This window comes from Patiria miniata, unplaced genomic scaffold (genome assembly GCF_015706575.1).
Source record: "Patiria miniata isolate m_02_andy unplaced genomic scaffold, ASM1570657v1 HiC_scaffold_18, whole genome shotgun sequence".
In the NCBI taxonomy this organism is placed as follows: domain Eukaryota; kingdom Metazoa; phylum Echinodermata; class Asteroidea; order Valvatida; family Asterinidae; genus Patiria; species Patiria miniata.
In genome coordinates, this window is record NW_024037056.1 from 13,491,508 (window position 1) to 13,516,114 (window position 24,607).

General features: G+C 39.0%; 2 protein-coding genes and 1 non-coding gene across 4 annotated transcripts; 2 read left to right on the plus strand and 1 right to left on the minus strand.

Annotated features, from left to right (window-relative positions):
• Positions 1–3,386: 3,386 nt before the first annotated feature.
• LOC119724701 (splicing factor 3B subunit 6-like) lies at positions 3,387–11,752 on the minus strand. Its single transcript, XM_038195874.1, has 4 exons — positions 11,556–11,752; positions 8,208–8,326; positions 5,598–5,736; positions 3,387–4,516 (listed from the first exon to the last, which is right to left on the minus strand). The coding sequence occupies exons 1-4, from the start codon at positions 11,583–11,585 to the stop codon at positions 4,427–4,429; spliced, it is 378 nt and encodes a 125-aa protein (XP_038051802.1). The 5' UTR covers positions 11,586–11,752; the 3' UTR covers positions 3,387–4,426.
• LOC119725223 lies at positions 6,379–6,505 on the plus strand. The gene has a single exon (XR_005270693.1). It is a non-coding gene; the product is annotated as a U6atac minor spliceosomal RNA (small nuclear RNA).
• A 4,991-nt stretch (positions 11,753–16,743) lies between the features above and the next one.
• On the plus strand, positions 16,744–24,498 carry LOC119724703 (tumor protein D54-like). Of its 2 annotated transcripts, XM_038195879.1 has the most exons (6): positions 16,744–18,037; positions 18,763–18,902; positions 19,466–19,614; positions 20,629–20,688; positions 22,187–22,349; positions 23,192–24,498. In XM_038195879.1, the coding sequence occupies exons 1-6, from the start codon at positions 17,725–17,727 to the stop codon at positions 23,321–23,323; spliced, it is 957 nt and encodes a 318-aa protein (XP_038051807.1). In that variant the 5' UTR covers positions 16,744–17,724; the 3' UTR covers positions 23,324–24,498. The 2 variants fall into 2 exon arrangements, with proteins under 2 accessions (XP_038051807.1, XP_038051808.1); XM_038195880.1 differs by lacking the exon at positions 20,629–20,688 and having other exon boundaries at positions 16,752–18,037.
• The last annotated feature ends 109 nt before the right edge of the window (positions 24,499–24,607 follow it).

The following is a 24,607-nucleotide window of genomic DNA, read 5'->3' on the forward strand; positions in this document are numbered from 1 at the left end:
GCTAGGATTGGGAGTACATGTACTTGTATTGGTAAATGCTGATTGGTTGTCTGTTGGGCACTGTGTAAGAGTGGATGCCCTGCTCGCTCGTGTGTCAGTTCGCAGTGAGCGAAATAATATCTACTGTGCAGTAGTTATTACCACATCGTGTTACTGCAAACCGAAACGATACCGATACTCCACCATGCAGAGCCTGAAATCTTATATTCATGGTCTTGTTTTAAGTATGCTGTACAAGGAACATGTATGAGCTCCTTAGCGTTTTCTTTGATCATGACGATAAGAACAGGAAGAAGTGCCTTTTGCATAATTTTAGATCCGGGTTTGATGCGTCGATCCCGGATCAATTGTCTCAACTTGGCAGTCAGTTTGAAATCAAAACAAACACTGCACGGAAGGCATGTCTGTTTTTATTGAGTTGTTGGGTTGTTGGTTTGATTTCTGATATAAAAACGATAACTTGGTTGTTGGGACCCGGGCCACTTTAAAATAGAGCTGCAAAAATTGGCCGAGAACAGCTGTGCTGCGTAGAACAAGTGCGAGTGCACATAAGCTCTGGCCGCCTTGCAGGAAAGCCTTGCACCTATTAAAAGTTTCCCATAAAAAACAGCCCGTTATATACCACGTGACTATAATTAACATTACTGCACATTATCTTGTCTCCATTTACACAATTTTCATAAATAACTCTACGAATTGTTGAACAATTTTTTAAAAGTATTTCATTTCTTTTGTTTGCTTTTTTCTTTAAATTAAATTTTGTGTATAGTTATTTTTTATGGGAAACTTTAATGGGGGCTCTTTTTGGTCAATTTCCAGGGACGGACATATGCAAAATAGACGCGCATGCGCATCTCTCGAGACGGAGCCCGTTTTCCGATACCTTTCGTCAAGAGTGCATTTACTGAGGACGGCATGGCATTTGCCTAATATTTGTTGGGTTTTTGGGGTCAATTTTCGGGGACAGGCAGACGGACATAAAGACTGACCGACCGACCACCATGCGACTTGTAGAAGCGCCTGCCAGAACTTAAAAAAGGTTGCTAGGCGAAAGACAATGTGCATCATCGATCAAAAATTTCTTGCGACGTGTATTGCCAATTACAATCGACTGGTTCTTATTGAAGCTGATTTGTATTTAGCATGCACCAGGAAATTTCAGCAAAATTGATTTCAATTGAAATATGAATGAAGTTAAAGAATCAAGACGTCACTTTCTGTCCATGTTTATTGAGATTTCAATCAATACATGGGAAAGTGAACAATTTGTCTCTTTTTAAACTTTCGCACGACTCATTTTCACTGAAACACATTCTCACACCGACTCAACCTTTCAAGAATAGACCCAATACATGTACTCAACAATCTTCAGATCACACACACCCGGGGGAGGGGGGGGGGGGGTTCACCACACATTGATTAGACGTCAAAGAATTTACCTGGAGTGGGATGAAGGGGAATGGGAAGGGAACCAAAACCCAAGTCAACTAGCTCCAGCACAGCCGCCCCAACTCTAGCAGGATGCGGATTCTACCGTTTAGCTGGAGCAACTGATACAGATACAGATAAATCTGCGACCTCCAGAACATTGAACCGGCGCTCTATCAACTGAGCTAGCCTGCCCCCATTTTGAAGTAAGCAAAATTTGTCAATGCAAAACACATGTACATATATTGTATTCACACACTCACCCATGCATGTTTGTTTTACATACGCTATGTGGACATTCCTTTGTTTTCGTGTTGTTAAGAAAACTCGGTACAAAAAATAACTTCACTTAAACTGTGACAACTCTTTCAACCCCATTTTTTAAAAATATTTTCTTGAAAGTTTATCTTCAATTCTGCGACAAATAACCCTAACCAGAAAATGCCTCTAAACCTGTTTTCCAGAGAGGGCGAAACGTTATGTGGACACGGCTTAGTCCACATAACGTAGACACAACCTGCATCTTTTGTTCACATGACCACATAGTGACTGTCAGACAAACTCATCTTTGTAAACACCGGCAATCGTGGACCCCCTATTGTCCCTAATCCTTATTCCTTTGTTTGTACTCTTTTTAACTTTGTAACTTTTTAGCAACAGCTCTCACAGGTTTTGTACACGAATTTCAATCGTTGACTATTGGTCAATTGTGGACGTATTGTTTGTGCCCTAACCCTGTTGTCCTAGGTCCACGATTGCCGGTGTTTAAACATACCATGTACCAAGGGCGGATCCAGGGGGGGGGGGGGGGTGGCAAAGGGGGCCATCCCCCCCCCCCAAACGAAACCAATTATTTATTTTTTTATGTGACATCGCAATAAAGGCAGGCAATAAGTACACCACCATCTTTTCCTCAAAAAAACATTGGTTAAAGTGGTTAGATATTGCCTCAGATCGCACCACAGAGCATCTAGAATCCAAAACATTTTCGGGGCCCTTAAGCGGGCCCCGAACCCCACGCCGTAATTTTTTGGGGGACCCCCCCCCCCTCCAAAATTGTGTTCTGGATCCGCCCTTGCCATGTACACACATGAGAAATTATTACTTCTTCTCACGCTTGTTTACTATTTGACCAATACTCTCACAAAAACTCATTCACACATATTCTCTGTTCTAAAAAATACTTATAGAAATACATGTACATAGGCCCTATACTTAATGCATTTTAAAACAATTAAAGGGAAAATGTCACACAAAACATAAAGAGAATGTACCATTCAAAACGAGAATAAAAACTGCATCACACCTTAACCCAAACGATCCCCAACCAGCCAAACTCCAACACCAGGGTATGTTGGAATCCGTTAGGATGGGTACTGCACTAGTAAACTGACTGTACTTTACATGAGATTAACCCTAACTCCCTAGGCCTTTTTGCTAGGAGGTAGCCTCAATCCTGCGAAATCATCCAATTGGCCTCATAGAAAAATAGCAAATAGCCTCAATCCTGCAAATTCCTCCATTATTTCTTGAATATGGTCCGTGAAGGACTGACCACTGCCTAAATCCTGCAAAATCCTGCGGCAGTGACTGTCAATATGTTGAGGCTTGGCCAGTGACATCCTGGAGCAGAACGGGGGATGTCAAGCATAATCCAGGTCTACATTTATGCATGGCAGAGCAAAAACAACACAAGGTCCAGCCCAAGACCTTGGCAAAGTGCATCCTACGAAATCAGCAACGCACTTTTGCCATGTAACCTCAATCCTCCATATTCCTCCACTTTGCCAAAGAGGGTTTTGAAGGATTCAGGGCGGTTGGGGTTAAACATATGCACAGTTTACCATATGGTGTTGGGATTTGCAAGGATGAGGAAGGTTCCTAGTATATAATTGCTAGGGGTTAAGGGTTAAAGTCACTGTTATGATAAATAATAACTTCACTGTTCACGCCTTTGATCAGGATACATGGACTCTCCTGTCCAAATATTTTTTTTCCTGCAGGTTTCGTTCCAAGTTCCTTGTAATTATGGCATGTGTCTAAATTTAGTCCAGGAATAGGACACTAAAATTTTGATGCCGCAGAACACGGTAAACAAATATTGTTTTTTTGATACCTTGTTCCCCTTTCAACGAAAAATACATTGGCTGACAAAAACAAACATTGACAAATGCTTCTCAATGGGGGAACTATCAGTTGTAAATTTCAATGTAATATACCTTTATCGTGCTGCCACCATTTTAGTCATGTTCCCTATATCCAATAACAGTACTGAATGATAATGTTTTCTGTGCAAAAAGAACCAGACTATTTTTCCTTGCAGCCTCGCTTTGGTTACGTTGATTTGAATGGGAAAAAAATCAAGATGGCCGCAACATGATAATGGTCTAAAAAAGACGACAACACTTTGCATGCAACTGGTCATTCCATACATTTGGGGTGCAATTGTTTTCGTCTCCCTGTTACATCTGAGATAAGATTCTGTAAACTCAGGACGCAGTTTTTAACGCCTTCTAACTCCAAGAGTGATTACGCTTAGCACCAGTCAAACAAACTTAAAATATTGTGAAGTTAATTGTAATGATACTTGCGTGGCAAATTACACAGGGTGGGTGTAATAGGGACACACAAAAAATGACACACTTTTGAATCCCAAATTTATGGAATAATCAACTCTACAAACCACATAAACAAAAAAATCAACCGATACAAAATATAACTTGAATATGGGAAATAAGTTGTACGTATCCAAAATGTGAAGATGTCTACAGTTTTCATACACCCCACACGATCAAACACAGTGACGGTTTCATCTTTATCCATCATTGCCATCAACTTGAGCCTCCGATCCGCAGAAATTACCCCGACAAGACACATTTGTGTTTACAGAGGCAAAGCATCGGAGCTGACTTTCTCGTTGCAGAACCAAGAGTCCCTTTGGGCTAAACTGTCCGTCGAACTGATCGCAAATGTCCACGTAATGTTCTCTGTTGGGCAATTACTTGATCTCGGGTGTACTGAGACCATACTTTGCTTTCATCTTGTCCAAATCTGCTTGTTTCTTGGCTTGGTCCACTTTCTTGAAAGCCTGGAGATAAAGGCAAGGAAGACAAATCAAAAGAATGTAAGCGATTGGTTTATTAGCTATCGTTAGAGGTATAATTAAATGCAAAAAAAAAAAAAAAAAAAAAAAAAAATGAGCACACCCTAGTCCTTAAAACTTCTAACCAACCTAAACTCAACATGTTCACACAAACAGCCTAGACAAATACATTAACAAACCAACCAACCATGATAAACTGAAAATTTAATGTTTCCTAAAGTTCATGCGAAAACGTGAATTAAAAGTTGATCCAAATTAAAAAAAGGTAACTCTACTCATATTTAAGCAGTGTACGTTGTACACACACTTAGTCTGAACGGTTTCAATAAATAATATGCTCTTGACTTTTGACACTTGGTCTCAAGGGAGCCATTTTCTGAGAACATGCCCAAATACATCAATCCCCCATACAAAAGTAACTAATGTATAAATTACACTGTTTCTGTTGTCCAATATTTTGATAGTGACCTTTAACCTTGACCTTTAACCTGAAATGCTTCAGCAAAGTAAAAACCACATCAGAATTACAAATTTCTGTTAATTAATGGAACATTTATCAAATGAAGGTGATGAAGCACAGAGAGACAGACAGAGTCACAGACGAACAGACAAATGTACATGTGCCTACGGCCCCCTCCCGCGACAACCCCCTCCCAAATCATCCCTTCTCACCTCCCCAACACTCCTTTAACCCTAACCCCCTAGCGTCTTTTTATGGGAATTGGACCAAGTCCATCAAAATCCATCAATCACTGTGCATCCAATACAAAACTGTACATGACATAATGGAATCCACCACTGACGCACTGGTTGACATTCATGGACTTGCTACACATGGCTTTTATCACAATAGCAGTACAGGAAGCTAGGCAAAATCAATCGGATACCACTAGCACTGCTTCAGGTTATTAGGCCCAAGTCCATCATACTCCATCCATATTTAGTCAAGCCAGGCTTTCTGGACCAAGTCCCCCAAAATCCACCAAAATGGGGGGATGGATTTTGATAGAGTTGGGGTGGTTAGGGTAAATGTCGGAAAAGAGGTGAAGAAATAAAAGAGCCTTACTCTGTTCGGCTGGTAGTACAGGACAACGAGGTATCTGCCGCACACGTTGAACCCAGAGAGATGATCGCATGCATTCTTAGCATCAAAGATGTCCTCATAGACGACGTAGGCTGTGCCTTTTGTGTCGGGACTGGTGCCACTTTGGTAAAAACAGGGACGAAAGATGACAAAGGGTAGTCAATAAATAAACACCTGTTTAATTAAATATCAATTAATTATGCAAATTAGCTGACTTGAAATGGTCACGTTCACTCATTGCAAGTAACTTACATTTCACCTACAAGAAAAAAAAATTAAAAATTAAAAACACCTAATCAGGTACATATATACATTTAAATGTTAAATTATTGTTTTAAATTTAAAACAAAAGAAAACAATGGATAACACAATAAACTTCTCTATCATTCTTTGAAATAATAACATGACCGCTTTTGACAACCCATCTGCACATATCATGAACTTCAACGTGAAAAAACTGCATCAAAATGAAAGTGCATAAATCCTATGCACAAGTAATGGGAAAATGCTGAGTCATTGTCATTTGCATATTTTTCCCAGCATGCACTGCAAAAACAAAACCCTGGTTTTGACCATTCCCAATTGTCAATTTCTTTTACAAAATACATCAATGAGATCAGAAAAATACAGGCTTTAATCTGATTACACTTTTGTGTTTGAGAAATGTTTGTAAAAAAAAAGAAGAATTTTCAGAGCAAAGCTGTGATTAGGAATCAGCGGAATGGATGGTCTATAAAGACAAAGTGCAGCAGGTTTTTCTAGCGTGTTGTATGAAAGGAGAGAAGGTTAGCACTCCCCTTGACAAGGACGGAAGACGCCGTTAGGCGTTTATAACACACAAATGGTTAAGGCATTGCCACTTACTTTGTGGCATCTAACCAAGTTTTTTTTTCTGACAAATTTGTTTCACAATTTAAAGGGGAAATACAACATTTGCAAACATCGAAAAATAAAACTACCAAGTTTTACGAAAAACCTTACTGGTATGTTGGTAAATGACATTCTAAAGCATCCTGTAAAACTATGGTACCTGGTGTGAAGACATTTTCAAGAAAATGGTATTTTTGTATACATTTCCAACGGTGGAGTCAGGGAACCATACTACTTGAAATTTTTTGTTTTTCTTGGTTTTTCCAGCATTTTCGGACACAACACTTCAAACATGTCAGTGTAACAATATTTTGATCTATGATAAAAACCTGACTATTTTTCATCTACTGCTCCAAATTTACCATTTGTGTCAGTCCAAATTGTGTTTGCTATTGATTACATGTTCATGAACAGGTGCAGGCCAGCTAGACTGGTTCCTTTCCCTTACAATTTCTGGCATCTAAAAATTGATCCATTTCATCTTTAGTGGAGTCAGGGAACCATACTACTTGAAAATTTTTGTTTTTCTTGGTTTTTCCAGCATTTTCGGACACAACACTTCAAACATGTCAGTGTAACAATATTTTGATCTATTATACTAACCCCTCAACTGGTTCATTTCTGAAAATTACAGTGAAAGCCAATGATGTACATTCCCTTTAACGGTAATAAAAAAAAAGTCACTACAAAAACCACCGCTTTAGGGCAACTCCAGCAATATTTAGCTTGCCCAAAAAGTGGTGCAGCAACGCAACTTTAGCCCGACTTAACTGAGTGCAAATATATGGGAGTCCAGAGGGGCCACATAAAGCTTATTCTCGACCATAACCCCATCTAAAAACATGTTAAAATTGTGCAGCAGCAGAATTCCAGTCAAACCTGTGAGTTTGGCGGTTTTGAGACATCATCTTTCATTCAAATTTTTTTTTATTTTGCCGACGCGCATGGCTACGGCGACGCGCGTGCATACCAGAAACAAGAGCCTTTTTTTTTTGGCCTAATGGTCAAGGAGATTACAGACTAGGAGTTTTGGATCTTTTCTCTGAATCATTAGTTAGATATTATGGTTAATTGGCTCCGTCATGGGCATTGCATTTTCTTTCACGATGCTGGAAAAGCCCTTTACCAGACATTTGGCTACAACAAACATCTTAGGTGCCAACTTTTTATGAATATACATTTTGTACACTGTACAACTACTGAGCTTTCGTTGAAGGAAATCAAATCTAACTGAGACTTTTTGGGGTCAAAACATTGGTTATTTCTTTGAATTTCAACAAAAGTACAAACAAGGCATAAGCCTGGTCATTAACTTTTTCCATCTAGCAGCCTCTTCCTCAAAAACAGTGATTTCTTAGATTTTTCCTGACATAATGTTTGATAAATTCATTGTCCCCAATCTGAGGTATTGTACCGATTGTGAGAATTATCGCAAAAATGAAAGTTGCTTCTCACAACGTTGGGGGACATTTCAGGGGAAAAGTAAGCTATGTGGTATCAGAAATTTAATTTTAGAAGCAGGAAATCCCGTGAAGTAGAACACCGCTAAAACCGACACCAGCTAGAGAAAGCCTAGTCCAGCTAATTGTTAGTCGTTAATTTGTTAAGGTACATTTAATGTGAACCTCACAATGAAACTTTAATTGTTGACGTCATGAAATTCGCTTTAGAGATTAACTACAGACCAGTAATCGTAAAAGAAGATTCAAACATGTAACTTACACTCTGATTTGTCTGATTGCACCATATTTGCCGAAGATATCATACATTTCCTCCGCTGTGATCTTATATGGGAGGTTCCGGATGTACAGGATCCTATTCACTTCTGGCGGTAACCTCACCTGTATTTTAAGTGAAACAATCACAGAGAAGAACATTTAGTGCATGTTATTATTAGGGACGTTCCTCCTGCAAAGTGGGTGCAGCAAACATTGACAAACTTTTAAGGCTACAGTCCATCATTTGCAGCTATCTGAAAAGTAACTGGCGTAATTATTGTTGAAAAACATTCTTGGTTGTAACAAAAAAAAAAATGTAAGATAGTAAGGGGACTAAACTCCCTGTGAAATTATTTTTTCTGGCAAGCTGTTATTGTGAAGAAATCAACAACTGGGCCTTTCCAAAGGTGCTACTTGGAATTTTCAAACAATAAAAAGTATTCCCTGAAGTTAGCCTGCATGATATTGGTCCATCCTTGGTATTTTCTCAGCTATAAAACACCTCTAAAAAAAAAAAAAAAAAAATCTTACCAATTAATAGATCATGGTGGCTTCCCCCTGACTTGACATGTAACATAGTGGCTTCATGTAAGATTACGCCCCTCCCAATAAACACAAAAGTTGCACGTGTAGGCCTACGGTCTATGTAGCGCTGCCATCCGCTGCAGTGATAGGCCGTGGGGTACCAGTCCGTGCAGACTGGTACCCTACTTTTAGTAATTTTGGGGTTTACATTCGTCGCTGGACTTACAGTAATTTTGAGGTTTACCTTCGTCGCGGGACTTACAGTAATTTTGGGGTTTACATTAGTCGCGGGGCTTTTAGTAATTTCTGGGTTTTCATTCGTCGCGGGGCTTTCAGTAATTTGGGGGTTTACGTTCGTCGCGGGACTTACAGTAATTTTGAGCTTTACCTTCGTCGCGGGACTTACAGTAATTTCGGGGTTTACATTCCTCGTGGGCTTTTAGTAATTTTGGGGTTTTCATTCGTCGCGGGGGTTTCAGTAATTTGGGGGTTTACATTCGTCGTGGGACTTACAGTAATTTTGAGGTTTACATTCGTCGTGGGACTTACAGTAATTTTGAGGTTTATCTTCGTCGCGGGACATACAGTAATTTCGGGGTTTACATTCGTCACGGGGCTTTCAGTAATTTGGGGGTTTACATTAGTCATGGAGGCTTACAGTCATTTTGGGGTTTACATTCGCTGCGGGGCTTTTAGTAATTTCGGGGTTTTCATTCGTCACTGGCATGACTGGGCTTTCATTGGGGGTTTACATTTGTCGTGGGCTTTATACAGTAATTGTGGGGTTTACATTCGTCACGGAGGCTTACAGTAATTTTGGGGTTTACATTCGTCGCGTTTTTTAAATTTTGTTTTCCTCATTTTCATCGGTCCTACTAAAGCGCGTCAACAAGCGTCAACAAGCGTCAACAAGTTTTAGTAATCATTAAGTGTGCGTCAACAAATTTTGTATAGGCCTTTGAACAATAAAAACAGCTTTATATGGTAGAAAAAGCAATATTGAACATCTTCTACATATCAATTAAAGTTAAAATTATTTTAAAACTTGGTTTTTTGAACGCGAAATGTACGACGAATTTGTCGATAAAAGTAGGCCGCCATCTTGTTTATGTGTAGCTAGCCGTACTACGCATGCTCAGTGCGTGAAATTACAGTCGGACATCGGACATTTTCCGACCACTTTCATGGTTTGTCCGACCAAATGCAGATGTGCTCGGACAAAATGTCCGAGCGATTTATGTATTCTTTGTGGAGTTGTCTTTTTCAGAAGTATGAAATAAACGGTTGCACTCAAAAGTATTTTGTTGTTTTACTTTATTTCCGATGATCCGGTCTGTAATACTTACCGTACGCTGAGCGGCTGCTAACTACATGTACGTGTTGTCTTATATTCACGCAATAGATGCAACGCGTTTACACCCCAATACATGTAATGAGAATTTAGCAAGATCAAAGTACGTTGTGTTGCGCGGTATGCTTTAAGTGCGTGATTGTTACTAAATTCTCACAACGTGGCTTACTACAGAAACGAGCGCGTGAATGCCCGGCGCTTGTCATTGCAACTACATAGTGTGTAATATGAATACGTACGTACGTAAACATACATACTGTACATGTACACACGTGTATGTACCGTCCACGTGTTTGAAGTATAGTAAACGCGGCCTTTTGAAAGTTCGTCTCGCAAGGTTTCACAGAGTAATTTACTTGGGAAAAAGGAGCATTTCAAGTTTTCAATCATGAAGAGAGCACTATGTAAGTATGTTTTAACTAGTTCTCGACTGTTGATAACCTATTTGTTTGCTCATGTGACCTTCAAATTTGGAACGCTAAATGGCAGATCAAAACTTGACAATGGCAGAACACTTTTGATTGTGCTCGGACATTTTGTCTGACCACTTTTTTTGTCTAATTTCACGCACTGCATGCTTGAAGTGTAAAGAGCCATACTACGCATGCGCGAAGTCTACAGCGCCATCCAAACAAGATGGCGGCCTACTTTTATCAACAAATTGGTCGTACATTTCGCGTTCAAAAAACCAAGTTTTAAAATAATTTTAACTTTAATTGATATGCAGAAGATGTTCATTATTGCTTTTTCTACCATATAAAGCTGTTTTTATTGTTCAAAGGCCTATACAAAATTTGTTGACGCACACTTAATGATTACTAAAACTTGTTGACGCTTGTTGACGCTTGTTGACGCGCTTTAGTAGGACCCATTTTCATTGTTCATTGTACGTTTTTGTTTGTCTTTTGGCATTTAATTTAACTTTCATTTTTGCTTAACTTTCATTTTGTGATTGGCTTTTTTACCCTAATGGCTGCCCATATCCTGACGCCAGTCGCCACTTCAGCGGTTGCCTACAAAGTCTAGTATCATTATCAAGAAAATTTTCCATCCAAGTAAGATTTCCTAACAAAATTGGAAATGTTTCTCATTCCAAGATTCATGTCTTAATCTTTAATCATTTGTGCAATGACTGACCCTTATTGAGATGATATATGAAGAAAAAAATGGTGCCAGGTTGCAACGTTTTTTCCAAAAAAAATTAGAGCCTGTGACTCTGCGAGGATTATCAATATCATGAAAAAGTATGGTCATGAAAATAGCGCCCTCTATAAACCAAACCCTGCCGAGTCGAGTCCAACGTGAACGTGTAACAAAACATAATTTTCAAAACCATAAAAACACGACTAATTCATCCGATTTATTAACTATTTCTGTATTTATTTTGATGCCCACATCCTACTTAATAACACAATAGTCTATTTATTGAAAATAAACTTCCAGAAAGGGGAATTTTTCGGTGCGTTCTGAACTCACATTTTGTCGACGCGCTGCTTGCATCGCCATCTTGAGATTTGTCGTCACGAAAACGATACTGAATCAGTGAATGTAATTTCTTAAATTAAACAAATTTAAATACACGAATAACTGCTAATTTGACTTGAATCATTAGAAGACACAAATAAAAATTTTATCATATTTTTGGTTGACTTTATAGAGAAAAGGGAACCGTCAAAATAATTATAGAAATATTATAATTAGTGACAAAGGCAGAAACCCTATATCGCCCATGTGAAGACCTTGTCCATTTGAAGTTGGGTACTTTAGTTTTCAGGAGTTTGGAGTTAGGCTTAACGTTTGTCAGAATTAAAGGGAATAAACAACATTTGCAAACATCAAAAAACAAAACTACAAATGTATTATGAAACAGCTTACCGGACTGTTAGTAAATGACAGAATAAAGAATCCTGTAAAATCATGGCACCTGGTGTGCTGACATTTTTGGCCCTTAAGTTAAAAGAGATCTTGACATAAAGTTAAATACTTAGGAACATTATTCAATTTGTCTTTAAATGTGTGAACGACATCCCTTAGGTTATTTTTTTAACGAAAAGTGCACTTTTTTAGTCTTAACTTTTCCATGCTTTCGCTGACGACCATGCAGGCTGAGGAAGACGTTGTTGCTATTGTGATGTCATTTTTAAGAAGACACTGTTCAGTTTGGTTTTCTGTTTAAATTGTGAACCAAATTTTCGTCATTGGCAGAAAATAAACTGTATAAAATTTAATATTCTGAATTCTGGCATCTCCACTCCAGCCTACTTAATAGGTTTGTGCTTAAATGACATCGCACGTACTTCTGCTCAATTTGCACTGGCATAAAAAACCCCAAAAGGCACCAAAATATCCTTGAAAATCTGATACAATGAAAATCATAAACCAAAATGGGACACAAAGGTGCATTTTCAAGCATTGCATATGACCTGATTTCTCTTTAAAGCATTTACTGCGTTCCTGCCCAATTAAGTATATGCCCATCTGAAGTTGGGTCACATCCTAGGATGGGATGCTGCCTTTTTACACGTAAAAATAACAAAAGTGATTTATTAACTTTTCCTTGGCCTTCAACGCATTTCGTCGTCTTGAGTGAAAAAGATCGGAAGAAGAGAGTGACGTCTCGTGATCGAAATACTACTTTCCCTTTTTGACACAAAAAGATTTGTTTGTCCAGATAAAATGGATAATAACGGCATGCCACCTTCGGCAGATCATATCTATTCGGATATCGCTACAACAGGTGCGTAGACATAACTGCCATGACCATGCAATGACTGCCTTGTTAACATGCTTTGACAATCAATGATTGAAACAGTCAACAATGACAATTGACATGAATGACATTGACAGTCAACAATGTGCGTGGTCAACATTATTGAAATATTCGTAGAAAAAATGTTGCAACCTGACGCCACTTTTTTTTTCATATAGGCCTATTATCACTGATTATTATCTCAAAGGTCATTCATTGCAAAAATGATGATAAGACATGAATCTAGGACTGAGAAATATGTCCAATTTTATTAGGAAATACTTCAAAAATTTCCTTGACTCTCCGTAGACTTTGTACGCAATCGCGGAAGTGGCGTCAGGTTGCGACATTTTCCCTTTTGTTAGAGAATAAGATCTATTGTTCGAAAATACTTTAAAAATATTTTGAGTTTGACAATGCACTTGATTCATAATCATAGAGTCTGTACACAACCAAAAAAGTGTACGATATTATTTCCGCGTAGGCCTATAGTGTAAAAAATGTAAATAATTTTAATTATAAAATACATGTAGGCTTAATGATGTGTTCTTTAATGCCTGAAAAAGAGGGTATTATAATTAATTAATAGTCATTTTATTAGTGAAATATGTATGTGTAGCATAAAATCAGTGTGAACTGAAAAACAATGTTTGACTTTGACTTTGAGGCCTACATATTCAATTTATCACAAAACCTATGAAATTTAATATTATTTAATTTTTAACATGTAAAATATTGACATTCATTCATTAAATTTAACAATAAACACCGGACCCAGGCATACATGTAGGATTGTCAGATTGTTTTCATGAACCTCGATGCCAGATGGGTTCAGGCTGTAATCTGCGGGTAGCACAGCCTGAAATTTGCAGCTTAAGTGTTGCAAAACATTTTCATGTGATATATGAAATGTACATGGTCTCATCACTGTGTCGTGACTGTAAATTATAAGGCCAAGCACAACACAAAATGGAAAGATTCCTGTAATCAGGCCATCACTTGTCACCCTGTGCACAAACCCTATGAGACTGGTCTGAAAATACTATAATATTTTCCCTTTTAATTTTCACTTTTGAGGACAAGTTATCCTCTATGATGGCCGATAGTTCACTGTAGGGAAAAATTAGTGATGGCCAGATATGGGAATCTTTCCCCCAAAAATACTTTCTCAACCAGGCTTTTTAACAAGTGGAAGGACGCAGGCCCAGTTTTTTCCCCAACAAATTGGCGGATTTTTAAATTTTCTTGAGTCGTTTGCTTAAACCATTGTTTCCAAAGAAGCTGTCTCCTTTCCTTGTACATGTACCAGATTTTGAAATTGCGTAGTATTAATGTGTACAACTATGTAGCTAAAATTTTGCTGCAAGCTAAAATTTGAGATGAGGTGGGGGCGGGCAGAAAAAGAAAGTAAGCAGGGACCAGTTCTGTTTTATTTTTTTTACTTTGCTTAAAGGCCTAGATGTACAAAATGTATACAATACTTGCATTGTGCTTGTACATTCTATTCGGGAGAAATATTTGTGCATATTATTGTTCATAAATTACTGATTAACAATGTTCATTTTAATTGCTTGATGCGTACATGTACATTGTATGTTTTGTACTGTTCCCTATAAATATGAGTGGTATTCATCTGGTACTTTTGTTAGTAAACATCTGATCAGATGAATATAGGAAGTACCACTTCCTAGCCTTCGGTTGACAATGGCAGGAAGCCTGAGGATTGATCAGTGCGTTTATCAGAGTATGTATGAACTGAAAGAACAGGTCTGCATACTACATGTACAAGTGTGCCACAGATCAAGGAAATGGTACTACATGTACAATGTAAAGTGCTGCATAGACTGGAGTTCGTCCACGTAGCTACCGACCGACAATCCCCTGTCTGGTCACCAAGAAACGAAGGGAAAATAGAACATTATTTTCCTTTGGAATGCTTAAAAACTGATCATACATTGACATACAGTGCGTTCACTTGATTTTTAACCTTGAACTTAAGTGATGGCGTTGGTAATTATGGAGTCAGACAAATCAAATGAAGAGGATCATTTGTACTATTCTCTGGATGGTGAGTAAAGAAAACTGTACTGTAGGTTATATTTTGCACAATTATTTATTATATACTATTATTTTTTCAATTTTTTGCATGCAAGAGCTTTTTTTTTTTTTTTTTTTTCACATGTACACGCCATGTAGCATAAGATTTTACATTGCATGGGTGTACATGTATATGATGTAGTGTTGTACATAATACAATTGTACACATGTATACATGTACATAATATTGTACACTGCACACATGTACATGTGACAACATGTAGCAGCATTAGTTCTGCACATAATGTACATGTACTACATGTGTGTCCTACATGTTTGTGCACATGTACGTACACACATACATGTACATGTACATGTAGGTGTGCTTTCTGCAATAACATGTACATGTATGCATGTACACATTTGTTATAATGTACATGTACATGTACATGTACATGTATGCATAACCAGTACATATGACCATGGGTACATACACATGTACACATGTACATGTATACATGTACACGTAATACCATTGTTGCAGAATATTGATATGATAAATAAACAAGTGGGCGTGGTCTCAGCTTTGTAAACACTGCTCCCACACATGTATAAATTGTTAAACAACAGCTCGTTTTTATTAAGGTATTAATTCTTATTGATTGAATTTAACAGCAGGGCCAAACAAAATAAAAAACTTGTTTCCTGGTCCACTAAATCTATATTTTACTGATCCAGTCACTTTTGCGGTGGTTTTACTTCATGCAAGTACATTGCAGCTGCACAGTGTGAGAAATATCACGTACATGGGAGATGTTGATGTATGTCATATCTACATGTACACATCAAAAAAAAAAAAAAACTAATAATAATAATAAAAGTTTCAGATAATTTGTTAACTTTAAAGTGACCAACAAACAATAACCAATTTCCTGCAGCCAATTATGCAGTATGCAGTGGCATATGGTGCTCATCATAATTGATATTCGAATCTGTATGCACAACTCTGTAAACTGCATCTGCTCTATAAGGGCTGTTAATCATTTGTGCCAAATCGTTAGAAACACAATCTGTAGAGCTAATTGTGTTGTGTTTAAAATGTAAGTTGCTTTCTTTGAAACAGTATTCTGTAACATGTTCACACATACATGGCATGCATTGTATGTAGCATCAATCGGACGTGTGCAATTTGGACAAAGAACATTTTGTAAAGAGTGTAATATCTACGGATACACTGGAATTTAAACAGCACTTGAAGCACCAACAGGTCTGCATAAGTTTGTGCATCTACTCATTAAATTGTACATCTTTGTGTGAGTGTGCTCTTCTGCTTCCAGCTGGACAGCTACGATACATGCATACATCTGTACATGTAACAGCAGTAGGATGGATTGTATCAACTGCAAAACTTTGAGCCAATCGCTGCCAAGGAACATCTGAAGACAGTTTTCTGTGACCTTTATGAGTGTAAAATCTGAACTTTTGATGTCACACCAAATTAAAAAAAAAGCACTACAATTTGCTAGAGCTTAACAGGTTGAAAACTGAAGTGACTTTCTCACAAAAGCGCCAATGAAGAACCACAGGAGTTGAAATGTAAATGGAAAGCAGTACAGCGTGGAACCAATGACGCAAGGGCACCAGTTTGTTGGAGACCACATTTGGACACCGAACTGATTGATTTGGCTATACGTGTTCTCCCAGACGGATATTTAAATTTGGCGGGCTGGTTAAACTACAATCTCCCTTGTATCTACTGTAAAGTCAGCTGATAATTCGATGTTCGGGTCAAAGGTCACGGTCCAAACATCTCCAACTCTTCAACACCCCCTTAAGTACACAACAGATTGATCTCTGGTACATGTATGTAAATACGTGATTGTGCTAAGATTGTACCCTTTGATGCAATCAAACAAAGTTGACAAAGATTAAAGTCATTCCAGTTTAAAGTCTGGCATTTCTGGTACCAGTTCGTACTCTGCTCCACCTTTTTTTGTCAACTGATCTTTTCGAAACGGTTGACTTATTATTCATGAAAAAAGCCAGCCGTACGGTTCCACATATAGGTACATGTTTATGCCAGCAAGATTATACTGAACGGATTTTGCAAAAAGGCCATTGTTGACTTATTGAAATGCTGTAAATAGATTTAACTCATGCCAGGAATGCCATTGAGAAGGGACAAAAGGATATTACATTGGTTTCGGTCTGTTGGTAATACCGGCAGGAAGCTTGTAGTGAGTGGATTATTCATTCATCAGCTCAACTAGTTTCTGAAGCACTTGGAGTAGGGGACTGTTTACCTGTTTGGTGGACGCGCTGTGATTTGTGCCGATTGGTTCCCAAGATTCTAATCGGACCAGCGTTCACTTTAAGTATTGGGTTTACATCAGTGGATGATTGTGGTTGTCGAACCAGCACTTATCAGAACAGTTGCGTTATCACAAAACTTCAGCCAGAACTTCCAAGAATTTTGACAGTGGAATACAGACCCGACAACAGTGAAACAGTGTTCACCCCGTGCTTGCTTATTTTCCGTTATCTTGGATTTGAAAAGTACTTGAAAATTGATTATCCGAACCAAACTGCATGAGTGCTTGTGAAATAGTTGACATTAGTGCAACACTGAACAGAGCAGTTACTTTGCAGAAAGCCTTCAGCCGAGAATTTTTCTGTAGACAACCTCCTAGGTCAGACAGCGAAAATAACTCCAACCGTGAAACAGCATCAGTTGTACAGATAAACCTTCAAAGAAAAGTTCTTCATGTAGAGGCAGTTACAATTTGAAGTCTGCTAAAGCAAATCGTGTGACTAGCTCCATCCAATTTCAAAGTTTGAACCAAACTAAAGTCCGCAACCATGAAGCGTTCGAGTCGTAAGAAGCCGTCCGACACCTCGCCCAACGACAAGCCGAAGCCTAAGCCATCCAAGCCAGCCGGCCCTCAAGCCATGGTCGGCACCAAGGAGAAGCCGCTCTACATTAACGAGAGCCTTCAGTCGTTCGTCACCGAAGAGGAGGGCTATGGCTCGGAGGAGTACGAGCTGACGGAGGAGTACAAGTCGCCGCTGGCCGAGGCGCCCAGCTATCACTCCTACCTCAGCATCGTGCCTGACTATTATGGAGATGAGGAGGAGGAGGCCCACGATGGGGGCGGGGCTTATCCCAAACCAGGTGGAACTATTTATAGATTCAAATAGACGTACCTGTATCTATAACTTGTGACACATTGTACTGTGTTATAATGTAAATTTTATACATGTACAAAGTTTCAACAAGGTACATCATGTACATGTACACGTGTACGTGTACATGCAGTTTTGTACTGTGTAAAAGTGCAGCATGACATGTATGTACAATGTACATTGTAATTCATTCAATTGTGACAAATACGACAGGGCTATACTATGCATACATGTGTAAATGGTACATGTACATGTACGAGTACATGCGCATATACTTTCTATCATGATGCAACACAATTTGAACAGTGTACATGTACGTACATGTTCATGTATATGTTTGTACATACATGTACATGTACATTTGTACATGTATGTGTACCGGTATATTCAGTATGACATGAATAATTCATAAACAAGTAATTTATCTACTACGTATGCATAGAAAAATATATGCAGTATGTGTTCATGTACATGTACATGCAGGGTATGCGCATGTACATGTACACATGTATGTACGTACCGGTACATGAATTTTATCATGTGTATGATACTTAAAGTTTTTGAAATTTGCAAATTATACATTATTACAGATGAACAACTTGTATGGAACTTTTACACAGTTAGACATCAAACTGTTCTACACGGAGGTTCCACAACCATATTAGAATTACATGAAATCAGCTCATTCTGTTTGTTTGCTTTTCATTCCTCCAGAGGAGCCCCTGTCCTCCCCAGACTCCACCCCACTGTATGACAACACACCGGCCAGCACGCCCAGCGACTTACCCAGCCCTGGGGTGGAGGTTGAACAAGACGAAGCCGAGAGGGAGAAATTGCGGTTGGAACTGGCCGAGGTAAAACACTTTTCCAGTTGACTTCAAACTTGGCAAAACTACGAATCATGAAAGTTTCTGTAATCATCCAAAGTTTCATAAAATTTGGTCATTGCATTTCCGAGATCAAAAGTGGATGGAATCTGCCCCTCCGCTGCCAATAAGACCCAGCTCATGTAATTCTTAGAAAAGTTGGAAGAGCTTGAATTTGCCACCAATTCACAGAGTTTTAACATAAACCATCATTGTTAGTCAATCTTCTTAGTCAAATAGGTGGCGATCGTGAAGTTACGGCCCCTCTTGAGTTTTCAATCAAATTAGAGTCAAGGGTGTTTTTTATCATTCAAAAATGTCCTTTCCAACCTAGAGCCGACTTCTCTCAATTCTTACGACACCTTTTTTTGGATAATTTTGAACAGTTTCTTGGGGTAGAAATTACGATTTTCATACGCGGTTTACGAGAAGTGAACACATTGGGTGACGCGGGGCATTTATGTGGGCGGGGCAATTATGGCCGAATCCGGCACCGTCCATTCTGCAATCTCGTATTCTGATTTGCGGGGATACATTACTCGCATCTTTAGGTTGAGAGCGACATTCTTACGCTGAGGCAGACGTTGCGAGCCAAGGAGGCCCACTCCAAGGAGATCAAACGGAAGCTGGGCATCACGCCCATGAATCAGATGAAGGAAGGCTTCCAGCACGGATGGCAAAACTTCCAACAGTCCAACGCGTGAGTAGACACGCACTGTGTGTGACTGGGCCTGAGAAAAACAGAAGAAAGTCATCACGTTTACAGAATGCAGTTATCTGAAAATCTCATATAAAACAAAAAAGCTTTATTGACAATTTGGCCTTGTATTCCTGGTTCATGTGATAATAATAACAGCGATTATTTATGAAGTGCACGTATCCACCAGAGAACTAGTGCACAAGGCGCTACATCATTATTACCCCTGCTCACTGGGCCCATGAAACATTCCAAATACCATCTCAGCTCCCTGGGGAGTATACAGCTCGATGCTGCCTGTTAGGTGCAAGGAAGCTGATTCAGTCACAATAACCATCTCTGTCCTCACAGGTACCCATTTACTCCTGGGTGGAGAGGAGCAATGAGTGACAAAGTGCCTTGCCCAAGGGCACACTCACCGTAACCCCAGGCTGGACTCGAACCCACAACCTATGATATACATACATGTATTTGCATGACTTTCACTTCACAAATTTAAGCTTAGTAGTTCATATTGCATGTGTTATCGGATTGTAGCTGTTTTTATGTGCGTGTCGCAGCAGTATGGATGTGCCATTGGAAAATTCATTTATTTGTTGTGGGAAAGTCATACGCTTGACATGGACAAGGGAAATATATATCATGGGAAATCCATGGGTTTTGTTAATGCGGAATTGACTGGGAAAAGCTCTTGATTTACTCCCCGTTTGATGAACTGGTACCACTGCACAATGATTTGTTTTGGAAAATCATGCGCTTGACATGGAAAATGGGAAATATTTATCATGGAAAATCCATGGATTTTTTTCATGCGGAATTATCTGGGAAATGCTCTTGATTTACTCCCCGTTTGATGAACTGATACCACTGCACATTGATTTGTTTTGGAAAATCATGCGCTTGACATGGAAAAGGGAAATATTTATCATGGAAAATCCATGGATTTTTTTCATGCGGAATTATCTGGGAAATACTCTTGATTTACTCCCCGTTTGATGAACTGATACCACTGCACAGATACGTCTCCACAAGTACAAAACTCACAGAATGGAATGAGAAAGTCACGTCGTCCGAAGCGTAAGTAGGGTTGCCAAGCTGTCACGGGCCAGAGCATGTAGGTTCATCCCAGCGGCATGATTGCTCATTTCATTGCTTGGGAATGTCATGTTCAAGACCAAGATCATGAAGATCAACACTTGCATCGCATATTTGATTTGTTTGTTTTCATGTTTTGTGCAGTTTTTTTGTTTGTATAGTTTGCAATATAGAATTCATCATCTTGGCAGGGCTAACTTTTCGATAATTGTTTTAGTTGGGTTCGAGTTCGACATCTCTCAAGATATCCACAGTTTTTCAAAATGTCGTAATTACTTATTCACCTGTAAACATGGTAAAACAATTGTTACATGTATATCTGTGAATAGTATACAAATGATATAAGAAGTAAAGTGTAACTTCTACAGTTTACTTCATCACAAAAGAATATCCCAGGGAGATATTAAGTAGGGTATATGCAGAAATTATTGCCCTTCAACAACCCAACATACATGTAGTTAACTTCTGCCTTGACCCCATACTAAACTGGCCCATATTTTCTCCCATTATCTTCATACTAACCCTCAATTAAACCATAACTAACAAGAAATTATTGCATTCACACATGTGCAAAACTAACACTCGCAGATAACACAGCAACATGTAGATAGCATTGCACGGTTAGCAACGATGTTTCTGGCAGTATTTTGTATTTGACATTTTGACCGGATGTCAAAATTTTGTTAAAGCACAAAGAACGTGCCTTGTTTATACTGCATATTGTTGGATTTTGATCGATCGAGGTAGGTTTCTTGCAAGAGTTTGTGTGGAGAATTGTACAGACAAATACAAAGTTTGCACCAGATAAAGATGACATGATTTTGACATGTTGGGGCCCTTCTCAATTCATATTGACGAGTTCTAGAGAGTGTGGGTAGAATTCACTTTGTCCGTCAGAAGCCCTGCATTTGTCTTGGACATGTTCCAGGGAAACTTTCATCAGCAACTGCTTGACTCGCATCATAACTTCATTGCGGGGAAGTTGTTTAGAATCCTGCAACTTGTACCCGATACAATGTCCGGAACTTGTCCAGAAATCATCCTGGATACGAAATGAGACGGGCCCTTATTGAGAAGAACTTGGCTAATAAAGTTTCAAGCACTTGCCTGCGAATAATTAATTTATAGCCCATGAACTATTTCCATTGTAGATGCCAGTTCTTACAATCTGCACTAATGCTTCTTAAATCTTTTTAATTAAAACAAACCCTGGATTTTTCTTCTACGTAGTCTGTATCTTCCTTCTACATAGTCTGTTTGAAGAAAACATTAAAAAAAAATTGCTCGCCCTTCACTTCTTTTACTTCAACATCAAATTTTACAAATATGCTTGTTACAACTACTTAAGTTTATTAAGAACTTAGTCAAATGATTCGGTGTTATTCATAAATAATACAAAATTACCAAGGTACACTCTGCCAATTCCAAAGGATTTCAAATACCAATCCTGTTTTTGGATCTCGTCAAAACATTCCTGCAGATATAACAAGACGAAAACGGGCCTTGCCACCGCCGGACAGAAGACCACGTCAGCATTCAACACCTTCGGCTCGGCAGTTTCCAAGAAGCTGGGCGATATGAGGGAATCCAACACCTTCAAATCGTTTGAGGAAAAAGTCTCGTCTGCGACGACTTCAATCAAGGTACATGAGATACTCGGAACATATGATGGAGGCCTTCTTGTCTGCTTTTTGTGGCTAAGGCTTAGGGCTTGCCATAGGCGTAACACTGTGACTCATAGCCATAGACTGAGACAGTTCTTGCGGGTGAGAAATAGCATTCCGTATGGAAAATGTATACTCCACCCAGGAGTATAAACAGGTACCTGTGAGGGTAGAGGACCGAATGTGCGCTGATATCGGCTGCCGTGTGGTCTCATGGCCTGATGAACGGGGAATTATTGCAAAGCGCTTTGAGACTGTTATATGATGGAAAGTGCTATATAAGCATTATAATTTATTTCTAATTAACTTAATTTTGTTAATAAGCACTGCCAAAAGAAAAAAGAAAGTCCACATTTATTGGAGGGGTCATAATTTTGAATCTGATCGTCTTATGATGACATCATTTATATATTGACCTTTGGGGAATGTTATTAGCTACATTTTGATACCTCGTTTGCTACCAAAGACTGTAAATCATCCACGATTGACAACTGTTTATGAAAAAAAGATGCAGTTTGAAAAGTTGCAAATTTAAAGATTGCGCGATGAGAAATTGCTAAGCGTAACCACACATGCCCGTAATTTCCCCCTATCGACTGCACAGTGCCCAAACAAAGCGCGGGTAATTCAATTCGCGGGCTCCAATGCGTGCAAGCACTGTGCGATCAGTATTCTCTGCCGTTCGTTTCGGGCATTGTCACATTGTCACGCAGCAATTTCTACTCGCGTAGGCATACTCTTTAAATTTGCAACTTTTCAAACTTCATAACTTTGAAATTTAGCAATTGAGATCATTTTTTGTTTTTTTAAATATCCAACAGACCAAGGTAACAGGTGGCAAGACTCAAGAGTCCAGTTTTGAGGAGGTTCTGCAGAGCACGGCGAGCGCCGAGCAGCAGCAGGACTCTCACGCCAACTCAGCCCTGCTGGAGGAGGAGAAGATTCCCTTGTAGGCTCACAATCGTTGTCGTCGCTCCGTGTTGTTTTGTTTGTTCCATTCAGTGTTTTGTCTGTTGGCTCAAGCGTAGATACTTACAACTTAAATGGGATTTAGGCTTTGTTTTGGAGTAATTAAGCTCGGGAGAAGTTTGCGGATGCAACATGTGAAGGGACTGTCCGTAAAGACAAGGGAAGTCTAGTAAAGATGTTTGTAGACCAGTCGCCGTCACAAGTGGCAGTCAGGTCGGGTAGCGATACTTTCCTCGCCTTCCACCGCTGTGACCCGGGTTCGAATCCCGTGGGGGCCAAGATGTGGATTGGGTTTTCAGTCCCTACTTGATTCCGTGGGTTTTCCCAGAGTATTCTTCTAGGGTTTTCCTCCCACCTCTGAAACTATGGTGGCTTGATTGCACTTGCCAGGAACTTGCTGCATTAGGAGAGCAAAATCTAAATCCAGTTTTTGACCGCGATTACTGTAGTTTCTTTCAGAGCAAATCTCTTTTTAAGATTGTCGCTTCACAAAAGTGTGCATCCGCAAACTTTTCTCAAGTTATTTATGGGAATGAACAGTCAGACCCAAGGAAGGGTTGGGGTGGGGCAAATGTAGGGGTATGTAGGGATGAGGGAAGGGAAGGAACCTTGAAAGTTAACTCAAACACTCCCAGATCCTTCCAAATTGAGGGTTTGTAGGATTTTGCAGGATAGCAGAAGACAGAGAATGGACACTATTGCTTTACGCTTGATGCCACTTGAAACTTGGTAGGTACAAAGAGTGTGCCATTGGGTTCCTGCACAGTGGAAGATTTTGTAGGATTGAGGAAGGTAGAGACCAGCCAATAAACGTTTACATTGGACTTGATGCTCCTTGAAACTTGGTAGGTACAAAGAGTGTGCCAATTTGGTTACTGCGCAGTGGAGGATTTTGGAGGAGGAGGATTTCTCACAAAATATGTTTAGGTTCATAGTAATTTGACCACTTTTTTTTCCTTGGAAAACTCTGCTGGATATTATTCAGACAAAAGGGGCCATTGTTTTTGTGGAAGAAACCAAATTATGAATGATTGTTAAAGAAATGTTATTAGCTAAAAAATAAATAAAGGTGAGCAAATGTTTTAGTTCTTTTAATAACAAGGATAGAAGTTTGGAAAATTCAATGACAGATTTTATTCATTTGTTATTTTCCTGTATAAAAAAAAATATTAAAAATATCACAGGAACTACGTGTATATTATATTTTGATAAAATGTGAAGTGTTGCCATGCATGTACATGTACCATTGATGAAAAAAAACTAGCCGG

Excerpts from the sequence above, each read along its gene's own strand:
- LOC119724701 (XM_038195874.1), bottom strand. The coding sequence starts at position 11,585 with ATGGCGATGCAAGCAGCGCGTCGACAAAAT. Across the intron at positions 8,327-11,555 it reads AAGCAGCGCGTCGACAAAAT|GTGAGGTTACCGCCAGAAGT; the intron begins GTGAGTTCAGAA and ends CTTAAAATACAG. Across the intron at positions 4,517-5,597 it reads TGTACTACCAGCCGAACAGA|GCTTTCAAGAAAGTGGACCA; the intron begins GTAAGGCTCTTT and ends CTTTATCTCCAG.
- LOC119724703 (XM_038195879.1), top strand. The coding sequence starts at position 17,725 with ATGAAGCGTTCGAGTCGTAAGAAGCCGTCCGACACCTCGCCCAACGAC. Across the intron at positions 19,615-20,628 it reads AACTTCCAACAGTCCAACGC|ATACGTCTCCACAAGTACAA; the intron begins GTGAGTAGACAC and ends ACCACTGCACAG. Across the intron at positions 20,689-22,186 it reads AAAGTCACGTCGTCCGAAGC|ATATAACAAGACGAAAACGG; the intron begins GTAAGTAGGGTT and ends ACATTCCTGCAG.